Raw genomic sequence first — 14,724 nt, forward strand, 5'->3', positions numbered from 1 at the left:
GGTATTTGGAGTACAGATAATTCCTGTCACAAGGTGGCAACCCAATGGATAAAAACTTCACAGGTGGCTACTTAAAAGAATATCCTGGTGGAGGGGAATGCCTTTGAACATGATGGAGAAAGAACACATATAAGGACAATGAAATAGCTGGGTACTAAGTTGGATTGTTGCCCTACAGAGGGATAATAAGAAACTAAGGACAATAAAACCAAGTGTGAAAGCCAGGGGGCCTCTTTGGTCGCTCCTGCAGAAGAAGCGTGGACACAGTGGAGGAGCGAACTCAGATTCTGATATTTATAGTCACCAGGCTTCAACGAGTGTTGAATACCTAGTCAAGGCAGGTCTACCATGCTAAAACCAGTGCCTTGGCTGGAAAAACTTGAGCTCCTGAACATGAGACTGAGTCATCTGGATGGATGCCCCCAAACCTTGTGGTTCCATTGACTTCCCTGAATCTTCCCTACAGAGATGGCTCACCTGTCTCTATTAAGAACTAGAACTGGTTCCCATGAGGAGATACAGCATGGACCTTTCCACTTAAAGAGAGCAAGTGTCCTCCTCAAGACTTCCTCCCAAATTTGTCCTGCCAGTAACGAGGCCTAATCCCAGTTTAGGTAGTGCCGGGTCTGATCAGGAAAGAAAGAAACAATCCCCAACGAAGCTGCAAGGATTCACTAGCATGTTCCAGCAGGAGGAATTGGATTTTGAGCGTGCTTGATCAAGGAGTACAGAACATAAGTAAGAATGGATCAGCAAGAGTTCATTTACTTGGGAGTATTCTTTAGGGACATGGGCTATACACCCTAGCAAGAAACCTAGGGTATGTGCAAGTTTGCTGCTAGGGAACTCTTAGAAACCTGGAGAAATCAATAGCCCATGCCGACCCAAGTGGAAATGCCCGAGATGCCACAGAGATGGTGGAATTAAATGGCTCATGGAAGTAGGCATGCTGGATTGGATGGATATATTATGTAAGGGCACAAGATCCATCAGAGATTTTGTTCCATGGAAGGACACAGAGAACACACTGTTCATCAAGGCCATCAGGAATATGCTGATCACTAAGCCATTCAGTGATGGCTTTCCTACAGGCTAGGGTTAACTGTAGGTGATATGTCACAGGACTTGGCCTACTAATAGCCCAGGGAATGATGAGGACTTGAAGAAATAGAGTCCAGGTGATGTTATTTAACTACCATAAAAGGTGGGCCCTACAATTACCCTCACAATCAGATGACTTGAAGGGATATCCAAGAGGGCTTACATACCCGCAAGGAGTTGTGAAGGTGGTTAGTAGAACACACTCTCCCTAGGGAGAAAACAGATAGGTAGACAAGCAGGGTGCTGCTTAATATAATCAATCAAAAAGAGCAAGAATGGATGAGCAGGAGGCTGAGGGTGGTAACCCCAATAGTAAGTCATGAACCTTGCTCAATTCCTAGACCTGAGCCAGTTTTCATACCAAGAACTTGTTGGCTACAGAGACAAATGGGTCCCCAAAAGGAAGAACAGCAACATCATGGCAAGTATATCCTATATAATAAAGAGGTAATATGCAAATTGACCCTCACAAGATGGCCACCCCCATGTCATCACAAGATGGGTGCCCCCACGTTGTCACAAGATGGCCGGCAGGGGAGGGCAGTTGGGGGGGACCAGGCCTGCAGGGGAGGGCAGTTGGAGGCGATCGGGCTGGCAGGGGAAGGCAGTTGGGGGTGATCAGGTTGGCAGGGGAGCAGTTAGGTGTCAATCAGGCTGGCAGGGGAGCAGTTAAGGGGTGAACAGGCTGGCAGGCAGAAGCAGGTTAGGGGCAATCAGGCAGGCAGGCAGGCAGGCGAGTGGTTAGGAGCCAGCAGTCCTGGATTGTGAGTCGGGCATCCCCTGAGGGGTCCCAGATTGGAGAGGGTGTATGCTGGGCTGAGAGACACCCCCACCCAGTTCACAAATTTCTGCACCAGGCCTCTAGTATTATAATGATTCCTTTGACATTTCCCTAAAAAGACATACAAAGACATGCATCTTTCATCACTACCACCAAGAATGAAATATGATGTCTGTCAGGCCTCCCTGGGTTAGGTTCTGGAGACAGAACTTACTCAGATGACTGTGGACTGAGGAGAGAGAAACACCCATACAGTCTGAGGATTACTGGACACAAATGACATCGATACCTAGAGACCTGAAATGGCATCATGCCCACCTGTTAGAGGCATATGAGAGCAAGTTAATAAATTGAGTCCTGGCCAAATGCCAAGTTACAATGGATCCAGTGAGGCCATGGACCCACCCAGTGATCATTTTTCTGGTTTCCAAATATACAATTGGGATTAACATACTCAGTTGTTGAACTCCTACATGAGCTCCTTGGCTCATCATAATAGAAAAGATGAATAAAAACCTCTGAAACTGCCTTCCCCTTCCCAAGGTAGTGAATCAAGAACCATATCACATTCCTGGGGAATGGTGGAGATTAATGCCACCCTTAAGAATCTTTATGATGCAGTGGTGATGGCTTTTTTCATATCTCCATATTTTAATTTAATTCACCAGTCAGGTCCCTGCAGAAACCAGATGGATACTGGTAAAATGGGAGAAGATAATCACATACTCAACCAAGAAGTAGCTCCAATAATGCTGTCATGTCATTCATGGTATCTTTGCTAGAGCAGATTAAAATCCCAATCAGAGAAGAGACTCAGAAATAATTTACATTGATGTGGAATGGACAATAATTTATAGTTCTGTCCTAGGTATCTGTTAATTCTCCTGCCATCACAGTATAGTCAGAAGAAATCTGGACCATCTGGACTTCCTGCAGAATATCACATCGAGTCATTACATCAGTGACAGAACAGGGACAGTAAGAGCTAGCTAGCACACTGGAGGCCTTGGGAAAGCATCATACTTCAGTTGGTGGGAGATAAACCCAATGAAGATGCCGAGGCAGAGCACATTGCTAAAGTTTTCAGGGGTCCAGAGATCAGGGGCATGCTGAGAAATACTGTCCAAAGTGAAAGACATATTGCTGCATTTTTCATCACTACCACCAAGAATGAAATATGATGTCTGTCAGGCCTCCCTGGGTTGGGTTCTGGAGACAGCATAGTCAACACCTAGCAATACTATTCCAGCCCATATGCCAGGAAATCTGAAAGGTAGCCAGCTTTGCATGGGGCCTGGAACAAGAAAGGGATCTGCAGTCAGTCCAGGCCATGGTACAAATATCTCTGCCATGGATGTGAGGGCGATCTGGCTGTGACATCTGTCACCCCATTGATCACCAGGGTTGAATTCGGCTGATCTGGCTGGCTAGGCGGGTGTCCCCCTCCTTCCTCACCGATCCATGTGCGTCCCTCCTAAAGCTGCATTGTGGGTCAAAGAGAACACCCTTCCCCCCAGAGGAGAGTATTGGTCTTCAGTCAAGGGTAGCTGTGCTCCCCTGCTAGAACCTCTCAAATAGCTCTGCCACTTGAAGCATATGACCCACCAGGCCATCTGGTGTTGGAGATGTCAGTGGTGGGAAAGGCTGCAGTAAGGATCTTATAGCAAGCTCCAGTGGGAGAATCACAACATAGACCTCTGGGATTCTAGACCAAGGCCACGTCATCTACAGCATTTGCTTTTGAGGAACATACCCTAGAGTGTTAATGGGCCCTCATGGACATGGGATATTTGATTCTGTGGTATCAAATGACCATTCTATATAATAAAAGCCTAATATGCAAATTGTCCCCTCGACTGGGAGTTCAACTGGGAGTTCAATTGCTCACTATGACATGCACTGACCACCAGGGGGTGGCACGGAACATGGCAGGCATCGGCAACACAGTGCTGGCAGCGGGCAGCAGTGGAGGTGCTGCTGGCCCCAACGGGCCCCAATGAGAGCAGGACCGCAGCGGGATGGTGGAGCAGGTGAGCAGGCAGTGCCAGGCCAATGTGGGTGCGAGTGGAGCCTGATCACCCCACCGATCGCCCTGCAGACAGCAGCAACCAGGGGGGCGGGGAGGGGGGCTGCCACCAGGCTCCCAGGTGCTGAGGGAGCTGGGCAGGGCCCAATGAATCAGGCAGAGGGGGTGCATGGGAGCCCGGGGGTCCAGGTGCTGCCCAGGGCCCAGAGGTCAGCTGGGACCTGCCTTTCCACATCAAATGCTCGTGCTTCGATCACCGACTAGGCCTAGGGACCACACCCATGCACGAATTTCATGCACCAGGCCTCTACTTAATATATAATTGCCCACCATGAGCTGAGTTCTATCAGACCCTCCAAGTCATAAAGTTACACGGGACCATAGCAGGCCATCCTAAGATAACACTGGTACATCCAGAATGGATCTCAAGCAGGATCAGAGGGCACAATCAGACTTCATGAGTAGGAACCCTAGAATCCCATGCCATACTCCATGGCTGTCCAGTGCCCCTCTCTCCACTTGCACTTACAGCCATTGTGAGGGGGCATTTACCAATACAACAAGCTGAAGGAGAAAAATTCCACATGGAACATCTCGGAGTGGGAGCTCAGCGGGAAGTGGATGGTGGGTGCATCAGAGAGCAGACTTGAATGACGGAGCTAAGGAAAGTCTTTCCAATGGGTAGAGTGGTGCACCAAGTCATCTGCTTTGTGTGGAAGGAAAAGTGGCCAGAAGTGAGAACATATGTAACTCGTGGACAGTGGTGAATGGCCTCACCGGCTGGTCAGGAGTCTGAAATGAAAAGGACTAAATGAGTAGAGACAAGGAGGCCTGAAGTATAGGCATGTGGCTGGGCATATGGCAGTGAGCACTAAGTATGACCAAAAAATGTGATCATGGTAGACAAGAAAGCATCTACCAAGAAAAAGTCACTTAGTAGACAAAAATGACTCAGCTGGGTGACATTAGCCAGTATTTGCCATCAGCTACCCAAACCTGACATGAGGAGCACATGAACAGAATGGCCATACTAGCAGAAATAGAGGTCACATGACACAACAGCCTGGAATGCTGCTTACTGAGCCAATCAATGACCACCACCTCCAAATAACCTGCAGGCAACAAGGCCCAATCCAGAGCCCCTGATATGGCTCTATTCTCATCCAGTAGGACTGGGCCAGGGACCTGAGATTTTATATTTCTAACAAGAACCCAAATAATGCAAATGATACTATGTATTATAGTTTGAGGAGTAAGAACTTAAAGGAGAAGAAGTTACCTCCTCTAAGGTCATAGGCTGGACTATTGATAGAGGGGAAAGTTCTTTCAATAGACTCGCAAGGAGAGTCATGACGGTTTTTAGCAAGGACCACTTTTCCCCTTAAGCAGCAGCAGCAGAGAAGTGCTGGCCCTTGAGAGCTGGCACCACGGATTTAGCCTGACTTGATCCCGGGGAACGCTCCTTGGGAATGAAGGGGTTACTCTTTACTAAGCAATTTGAGGTAAGCAGCATGAACTGTGCTGCATCTTGAGGGATTTAGGTCTTATAACAAAGTCTTCTCTTTCCTCTGCATTGCTGGCTTGACCAGGGGCCTCAAACTTTCCATCTTGAGTTTCCATGAGCTGCAACAGAATCGTAACCAGGAGAAGTGTGCTACTCTCCAAAGGAGTTAGACGTTGGGAGGGATCTGGCAGGCACCCCCCACCTCCCCATAAATCCAAGCCTATGCAACACTATTCCAGCTTCCCTTGGGCTCTGTAAACCTGTGTTAGTCCTTCTCCTTCACAGTGGGCCTCCCAGGGCCTCTGGACAACCATAAGTCAGGCTGGACCAGGGCCACATTCTCACCGGGCTGCTCACGAATGTCCCTCCGGTGGACTGGGCAAATTTACCTGTGATTTGGCACTGGACCCCTTTTCTCTTATCATATTTCATTGGAAAATCTGATCTCATTTAAGGTTTGTGTTTCCACTTGTGTTTCTGGGCAGGTGACCAGTGGAATGCAGGCAGGGAAATGTAAACAGTTAATGAAATCTAACAGGGTCCACACTGATATTCCATGCGTCCAACAAGCCTGTCTCTCATATTTCCTCCACGGCGCTCTTCCTCCTGGGTATGGCCTGGGTCTGTTCTCCATCACCATGGTGAGCGCCTCAGGGAAACACAGGTGTCTGCAGTCATTAGAAATTCAAATCCACCTGCTGCACCACGTGCAAGAAGAAGGGCAACTGGGGGTCAGCTGGGATGTGATGCGTGAGGGGTGGCTGTCTGGCCATGAGCCCAGAGGGATTCATAAATCATGCTGGTTTCCAGCGGCAAGGAGCTCTAATGGGAGTCAGGTGAGAGGCCCACCTGCAGCCAGGAGGCTGGATGCTATTACACAGTGGCCCCAGGAGGTCTTGAAGGTGGGCGTCTGTGGTTCCTTACACCCTGGAAGCAATTTATGGCCCACGCCTGCTCTTTCTCTCTGTGTGTCTCTGTACATCTCCCCCTCCTCTGCTCTGACCCTCTCTCCACTCCCATTTTCTCTTATTTCTTTCTCTTTCCTTTCCTCTCCTTTTCCCCCTCTGTACGTGCAGTGAAGTAAGGCTTAAGAACCTAAGCATGAGATCAGATGGGCACATCAGTTGTCCTGGGAAAGGGGAGTTTTCAGCACATGGCTGAGGTACATCAGGCCATTTGAAACCCAGGAATCCTGCCTGGAGGGGGCAAATGGGCCAGGGGCTTCCAGTTAAAATACAAAGTGATCCCATTTTGTTACTGTCCTCTGCTTCCACCCCTTCTCCATTTCAGCATCTGCTCACCTTACCTTTCTTGTTGTCACCATGGACTTCCCCTCCCCGGTGAGGAGACATTTTGGGCATGCTGGCATTGTTTTTGTCCCTCCAGTTACAGGACATGTGGCAACCCACCCAACCTATAGGCTGCTTGCCTCTTAGCATCAGCCCACCCCTCCAAGTCTCAGTGGTCTTAAGGAAATATCAGATATACGTAAGTTCCCCAAACTCCCTAGGTACCAAAGACAGCGAGGCTAGAACTCAGTTCTCCGTCGTAGCTCTCTGCCCTGGAAAACTTGCCTTTCTCCCTGGGTTCTGCTTCCTTTCAGCAGAGTGAAGGGTTGGACTCTGATCTCTAAGGTTTCTCTCACCTCTAACTTCAGTGGTTTATTCTATATGAATCTGAATTTCTCAGGGCTCCCTGGTCTATGGCCCAAAACAGGTCACCGATTACAGCCATGTCCACACATCACTGGCTTTTGTCCATAGGATCCTACAGGACACGGGTGCCCCATGAGATCTCAGCCTCTGGTGTCCCTAGTGTCCCCTAGAGGTGTCTCCCAGCTGCTCACAAACCAGTCAGTTACCAGAGACACAATGCATCCAGTTGCAGCTGCTGAGTTTCTCTCTTCTCCCACCCCACGCACCCGCGGTTCCTGCATGTAAAGCCCCTGAGAACACAATGTGGCCTTGAAGCTGCTCCTGATACTAGTTCACTGGCAATGTCCATGCTAGGGTGCTACCTGCCACTCCTACAGCTGCTGGGCCTCCACGTGCCAGCAGGTCCTGGTCCACCTGAAGTGAGGTGATGGTCCTCTCCCCCACTCACAGTCATACCAGGTCCCCCAGACCTCCAAAATGGCCTGCTTGTGCCCCTAAAGGTAACAGAGTCCACTGTACAAATAGGTCCTCATTCTTTCCCTCAGACGCCTCCTTATTAAAGGACTCAGACGCAATCTGTGTCTGACTTCATGGGGTCCTCCCCACCCTTTTCCTCCCAGAGGCTGAGAGAGCCTCCCACAAATCACTTCCTGGTGGCCCCCCCCCCCACCTTTTCTACAGACATGTTTAAATTCAATTTTCGGCTGAGACATGCCTCCTGCTCCCCAACATACACACATACACGTACATATATATGCTTCTGTAATTTCCATCACCCTAGCAAATAGGATAAATCAAAGGAGTGCATGTGTGTGTGTGAGAGAGAGAGAGAGAGCGAGTGTGTGTCTCCTGAGAGAAAGAGCAGAGAACTAACCGCTCTGCTCCAAGTGGCTCGTCCAGGACGAGAAACCACAATCCTGGGTAAAAACAGAGAATTATCTTCCCCAACTCTTCCCCCAATGCATTCTAGAAGCTGGACTTGATCTCCAACGAAAACCTGTGACAAAAAGAGCAGCTGGTGACTTCTCAAACTCTGTACTTGATGACAAATAAGAGTCAACGTGACAAGGGAATAAAATAGCATACTGTAAAGAAAATAGTTTCCTGTGGTTAATGGAGGGGCCTGGAAGCAAAAATATAGGCCAGATGCTCAGTCTGGAAAATCAGCATAGTCCTATTTTAAGAACTAAGAAAAGAGCCTTGTAAAAGGACAAGGTAGCATAACAGCTATTTTTTCTCCCCCTAGGAATGAAAGAGTGGAGATCCAGGATTAAAAGTAAAGAAACCTGGAATCTAGGCCTGGCTTTATCATCTCTGCTCCCTCCTGACAATCCAGAGAGCACAAGTCAGACCATATGCTCCTGTGTATACATATTAATAATTAATTAATTAATTGACGACTAAATTATTTTCAACACAGACTTAGTTTAGAGAATCAGGAGGACATGTTGGTAGAGTTGAACATTAAAGGATGAAGAGAATGAGACATTGGAGTGTTATATTAGTGATCCAGGTGATGTGACATGAGTACTACATTGGTGTTCCAGGTGATGAGACATTAGAATGTTACATTAGTGTTCTAGGTGATGAGACACTGGAGTGTGACATTAGTGTTCTAGGTGATGAGACAGTGGAGTGTGACATTAGTGTTCCAGGTGATGAGACAGTGGAGTGTGACATTAGTGTTCCAGGTGATGAGACAGTGGAGTGTGACATTAGTGTTGTAGGTGATGAGACATTGGAATGTGACATTAGTGATCCAGGTGATGAGACATTGGAGTGTGACATTAGTGTTCCAGGTGATGAGACATTGGAATGTGACATTAGTGTTCCAGGTGATGAGACAGTGGAGTGTGACATTAGTGTTCCAGGTGATGAGACATTGGAATGTGACATTAGTGATCCAGGTGATGAGACATTGGAATGTGACATTAGTGTTCCAGGTGATGAGACAGTGGAGTGTGACATTAGTGTTCCAGGTGATGAGACAGTGGAGTGTGACATTAGTGTTCCAGGTGATGAGACAGTGGAGTGTGACATTAGTGTTCCAGGTGATGAGACAGTGGAGTGTGACATTAGTGTTCCAGGTGATGAGACAGTGGAGTGTGACATTAGTGTTCCAGGTGATGAGACAGTGGAGTGTGACATTAGTGTTCCAGGTGATGAGATAGTGGAGTGTGACATTAGTGTTCCAGGTGATGAGACACTGGAGTGTGACATTAGTGTTCCAAGTGATGAGACAGTGGAGTGTGACATTAGTGTTCCTGGTGATGAGACAGTGGAGTGTGACATTAGTGTTCCTGGTGATGAGACAGTGGAGTGTGACATTAGTGTTCCAGGTGATGAGACAGTGGAGTGTGACATTAGTGTTCCAGGTGATGAGACATTGGAGTGTGACCTTAGTGTTCTAGGTGATGAGACAGTGGAGTGTGACATTAGTGTTCCAGATGATGAGACATGAGTGTTGTAGGTGGAGGAAGCAGCCAAGTGCTGGCATACGGTAAGTAGCCAATAAATAGTAGGCTCTTCTTACATTACCCCCCTCCCATCTGCTACCGACCTGTGTCATTCAGTGTTCTCATCTATGGCCACTGGTCTGCCTTCAGGGGTTCATGGCCTACTTAGATTAGCTCTAAATCCCTTCCTGTGTTAACATTCTATTATCCATGTCCATTCCCCCCATTTTATAGGTGGAAAAAGAAACATGGTCTGTGTGAGGAACTGAAAAAAGACCAGTGCAAACCACTCAATAAGTGGAGGCTGGTGTGGAAGGTAGGTTCCTGGTACCATGGTAAGGACTTTTGTCCTCAGTCTTTTATAAACATACTAGAGGCCTGGCACACAATATTCATGCATGGGTAGGGTCGCTAGGCCTGGCTGATGATCAGGGCCAATCTATGGGGCAAACAGTGGGGCGATCGGTGACCCCACTCGCACAAGCCTTGGCTGGCCTGGCACCACCCGCTCACCAGCCCCGCCCGCCACCGCAGGTCAGGGCCTGTGGGCTGGGTGCAGCTCCTGCATTGAGTGTCTGCCCCCTGGTGGTTAATGCACATCATAGCAACTGGTTGTTCCACCAGTCATTCTGCCGGTTGATCGATTTGCTTATTAGGGTTTTATTATACAGAATATACTGATTTCAGAGAGGAAGGGAGAGGGAGAGAGAAATAGAAACATCAATGATGAGAGAGGATCATTGATTGGCTGCCTTCTGCATGCCCCCTACCTGGAATCAAGCCTGCAACCTGGCACGTGCCCTGACAGGAAATCGAACCGTGACCTCCTGGTTCATAGGTTGATGCTCAACCACTGAGCAACACTGGCTGGCTTTAGTCTTGTGAAGTAGCCAGTCTTAAGTGGAAGCCAGTTTCTAAGACAGTGTCCAATAATCTCTACCTCCTGACAGTTATGTCCATGCACAATCCCCACCTCTGAAAGTGTACCTGAGTTGGTCTGTGTGACCAATTACACATGAGAGAAGTGATGATCCATCACTTTTGCAATCCTATATAATAAAAGGGTAATATGCAAATTGACCAGGAACAACCAGTCGCTAGATGCACGCTCAACGCAGGAGCTGCCCCATGGTGGTCAGTGCACTCCCACAGGGGGAGCTCCACTTAGCCACAAGCCGGGCTGATGGCTGCTAGCGAAGCGGTGGTTGGGAGACTCTCCAGCCTCCTCGGCAGTGCAAAGGAGGGCTCCCAGGATACTAGAGGGATATCTGACTGCCAGCTTAGGCCTGATCCCCCAGGGAGCAGGCCTAAGGTGACAGGTGGACATCCCCCGAGTGATCCCAGACTGCAAGAGGGCGCAGGCCAGGCTGAGGGACTCCCCCACAAGTGCACAAATATTCATGCATTAGGTCTCTAGTTAGGTTATAAAAGACACTGCTGTTTCCACCTGCACTCTGTTGGATCACTCCCTTTGGGGAAAAACATGTCAGGAATAGCCAGCCCTGTGGAGAGTCTCACCTGACAAGAGCTGAGGTCTCTCATCCATGAGTTTACAAGATTCTCCAGCCCAACCAAGCCTTAGGTTGACTGCAGCCCTGATTGACACCTCAGGGTCAAGAGAGATCCTGAGCCAGTCCATACACCCAAGCCACTCCCAGATTCCTGAACCTCAGAAAATGTGAGGCAATATATTTGTTGTTGTAATATGCTTCATTTGGGGGTAATCTGTTATGTGGCAATGGATAACTAATACATATGAATAGCAGTAGAGTTAGAGTTGCTAATTGTGTGACTTTGAACAAGTCACTTAACCTCTCTGGACATCAATCTCTTTTTCCACCTATAAAATGGGGGGAATGGACATGGGTAATAGAATGTTAACACAGGAAGGGATTTAGAGCTAATCTAAGTAGGCCATGAACCCCTGAAGGCAGACCAGTGGCCATAGATGAGAACACTGAATGACACAGGTCGGTAGCAGATGGGAGGGGGGTAATGTAAGAAGAGCCTACCATTTATTGGCTACTTACCCTATGCCAGGCATTGTGCATGCATTATTATCTCATGTACTCCTCCCATCTAGCCTGAGTTAGGCACTAGGTTAAACCCATTTTACAGAAGACAAAATGAAACATAGAGACATTAAGCCAACAGTAATCCCAACTTTCCATGCTTTGGAAAGCGGTGAAAAATTGGGGTCTAGAAATAATGGCTTAAAAAGCAAAGCAGAAATTACCTGTTCTTCTGCTCTCACCTTGATTACTCTCCACTTCACCCCCATCAGCATCCTCTAGAAAATTATCCCAGCCAGGCAATCCTCTCACAATGGTCCTACCTACCTCCTGGGCACAAATGTCAAATTTTCAATTCCACTTTACTTAGGAGTCTGGGGGTAAGGGCCATAAATGCTGGTGGGATTTGGTGTCCATGGTGTAGACCAAACAGCAGCCACACAAGTGTCTTCCACATCATTCATTTCCCGACACAGCCCTGAAAATACAGCCACTGAGAGTTTCCCCAGACTCAGTGGAATTTGGGGGTCTCTGTTCCCGCTTCTGGAAACACATCTACCTGCCAATTCCGGTGAAGGGGTCTACGACAATGCTCTGGGTTTTAACCATTGTTTTGGACACAAGCACTAATGTTAGTAACTCTTTCTTAGTTTTTATGTCTCATTCTTCAGAGAAGATAAATTAACTATACAAGTATGTCATGAAAACCGACTTGGCAAGCAAGGTCTACTGGAGAGGAGCAGGGATTGCTTTATTTTCCATGATCTCAGTGTAAAATAAATAGATTTATCTTAGATGTTCATGTAAGGTCATCAGGAGCACAGTGATTTAAACTGTGGCCCTTGGCTGACTCGAGTCCAGAGCATGATCTAATCAGGCCTGGAATTCTCCAAGAAAAAAAAGGAAGGAAAAAAAAAACAGCTGGCCTAGAAATGTGGGTTTCAAAGTTATCTCAGCACAAGGAAGTTTTCCCTTTCTGCTCAAGCCTCCTGGGAACCCTCCAAAGCCAGCCTGATTCGCAACGTTTTTTAAACTTTCTTTGTTCTGTTCACAGTGAGTGAGGTTAAGTCTGAGCAGACCTGCCCCTCTCCCTCATCCCTCTCCCGACAGGCGCAGACCTTCCTCGGCGTGATGGCTTTGCTCCGGAATGTCGGTAGCTGAGCAACCTTGCACAAAGGGTTTAACCCCCCTGGGCCCCTGTTTCCTCATCTCAGTGGCTACAATCAGAACCCACAGTTCTGATTGGCCATTCCATGTAACCTATCATTCTGTCAACTCTCTCATCTTCTAGGGAGGTAATATTACTTTTGTGAAAATGAAATGAGATGACTGATGTAAAGTGATTAGCACGTTGCCAGGCACATCCGGCCCCAGCCATTTGATAGAGAAACAGTATAATGATCAAGGGTGTGAGTGCCAGAGCTGAAGATGCTGCATCTGAGACTTGGCTCCATCGCTTACCAGCTCTGGGCAGGTTACTTGGCCTCTCCATGCCACAGTTTTCTCATCTGCACAGTGGGCTAATAATGATGCGGATCCACTGCCTCGCAGGGTTGTCATGAGGATGCTGCAATGAGATAACACTTAGAATTGTGCCCAGGACATAAGAAATAGTAAGTAAATGTTAGTTATGACTACAATGACTTTGGAATAATGAAAATAACAATCACAGCTATGATTACTAATATTATCTCCCAGAAGTATTTAGGGTTCTTTAATTATTAAGCAAACAATTCACCTCTGGTTATCTTATAAATAAAATTTTAAAAAATGTATTGGGTGGCTCTAAGAGAGTTGACAGAATCAAAGTTACATGGAATGGCCAAGCGTTGGAAGGAACCAGGAAGCAGGAGTCAGGAGCGGCCCCAGGTAAGTCACAGGAACTAGTACCTTCGAGGGGTTGCACTGAGGAGGGATTAGCTCCACTACCTTTGAGTCACCCTCCAAAGAAGCATGTGCACTTGGACATGCCAACCAAGACCAAATCCAATGGGCGCGGTAATTATCCAAAGGAGAACCTAGATATCACCAAGAGCAGGGGCTGGGATACTGGGCGAGCGAAACTACTGATGTCAGCTACAATTATGACTGCATTACTACCAATATCAATATTTATAATATTAACTAGTAGCCCTGCAAACAAATCCGTGCGCCAGTAGCTCACTGCCGCCCTCCTGTAGTTCTCTGCCTGCTGACCCGCCCTCCTGTAGCTCCCCTTTTCCCCTTCCCCTCCCCCCTCATAGCTTGCTGCCCTGCCCCCTCCTATAGCTCTCCACTGCCTGCTTGTAGTTCATTGCCCCACCCTCCTATAGATCCATGATCCAGTTGTTAAGCGGTCAGTCGTTACGCCTCACAGCATAACGGATAATTAGCATATTCCTCTCTTACTATATAGGATAATTACGGTGGTTGCTGCTAATATTATTAGTCATTCAGGAAAGGGCAAAACCAATCAAAATGACAATCCGTGAATATCTAGACCTGAACTTCACAAACACTGCGATTCCTAGCTAATCAGAGTAGCCACTGGACCAGAACCATTTTCATTCCCTTTTGAAAAACAAATTAAGTTTTTCCCAAAATACTTTTACCTTTTGGAAAAATTATAACTTTCCCATGGTAAAAGGAAGACTATCATTTCTTACCTGCTTTTTAAATGTATTACACTGTACCAAGCACTGGGCATATTTTATCTCACTAACTGTATTGCCAGGTTAACCATCGTTTATTTAACCACCATTAAATAAAGTTTATTGGAAACAATAAAGATAAATGTTGAAGTCATCATTTTTATAACTGTTAATAATGAATACCTTTAAGTAGTGAATTGGCCATTCACTTCTCCAGGACACACCACGAAAGCCACGCAGCTACTCGCCCTGGAGAATGCTACCTGGAGTTGCTGGTGTGAGAAGCAGTTCAGTCACCAATGGATGCCTGCAGTTCGTAAGTTCTGCCCCCGTCATGTATCTGTGGTAAAACAGGAGAAACGGATGCTCACGGGGACAACTCATGGTCGTTGAATTATGAAGTGATTCAACGCTCAGGACATCCAGGTGCTGTGACAGCACTGAAACATGCTTGGGGATAATGCACTACTTCTTAAAATAGCCTACCTTCCGGAAACGGCATTGCTGTTGGACTCCTTAGCTGAATCCATTGAGGGCTCAGCTTCGAAAGCAGTGTTTG

General features: G+C 47.4%; 1 protein-coding gene across 1 annotated transcript in view; it reads right to left on the bottom strand.

The window, feature by feature from the left end:
- Positions 1-14,487, bottom strand: part of PAMR1 (peptidase domain containing associated with muscle regeneration 1) — an 85,344-nt gene extending 70,857 nt beyond the window's left edge. The window contains exons 1-2 of the mRNA XM_079788322.1: positions 14,349-14,487; positions 12,997-13,102 (exon numbers count right to left, since the gene is read on the bottom strand). Coding sequence (XP_079644448.1) covers positions 12,997-13,027 — 31 coding nt within the window. The 5' untranslated portion in view covers positions 13,028-13,102; positions 14,349-14,487. The remainder of the gene's footprint in view (positions 1-12,996; positions 13,103-14,348) is intronic.
- Positions 14,488-14,724: the final 237 nt, after the last annotated feature.

This window comes from Cnephaeus nilssonii (assembly GCF_951640355.1).
Source record: "Cnephaeus nilssonii genome assembly, chromosome: 13".
NCBI lineage: Eukaryota > Metazoa > Chordata > Mammalia > Chiroptera > Vespertilionidae > Cnephaeus > Cnephaeus nilssonii.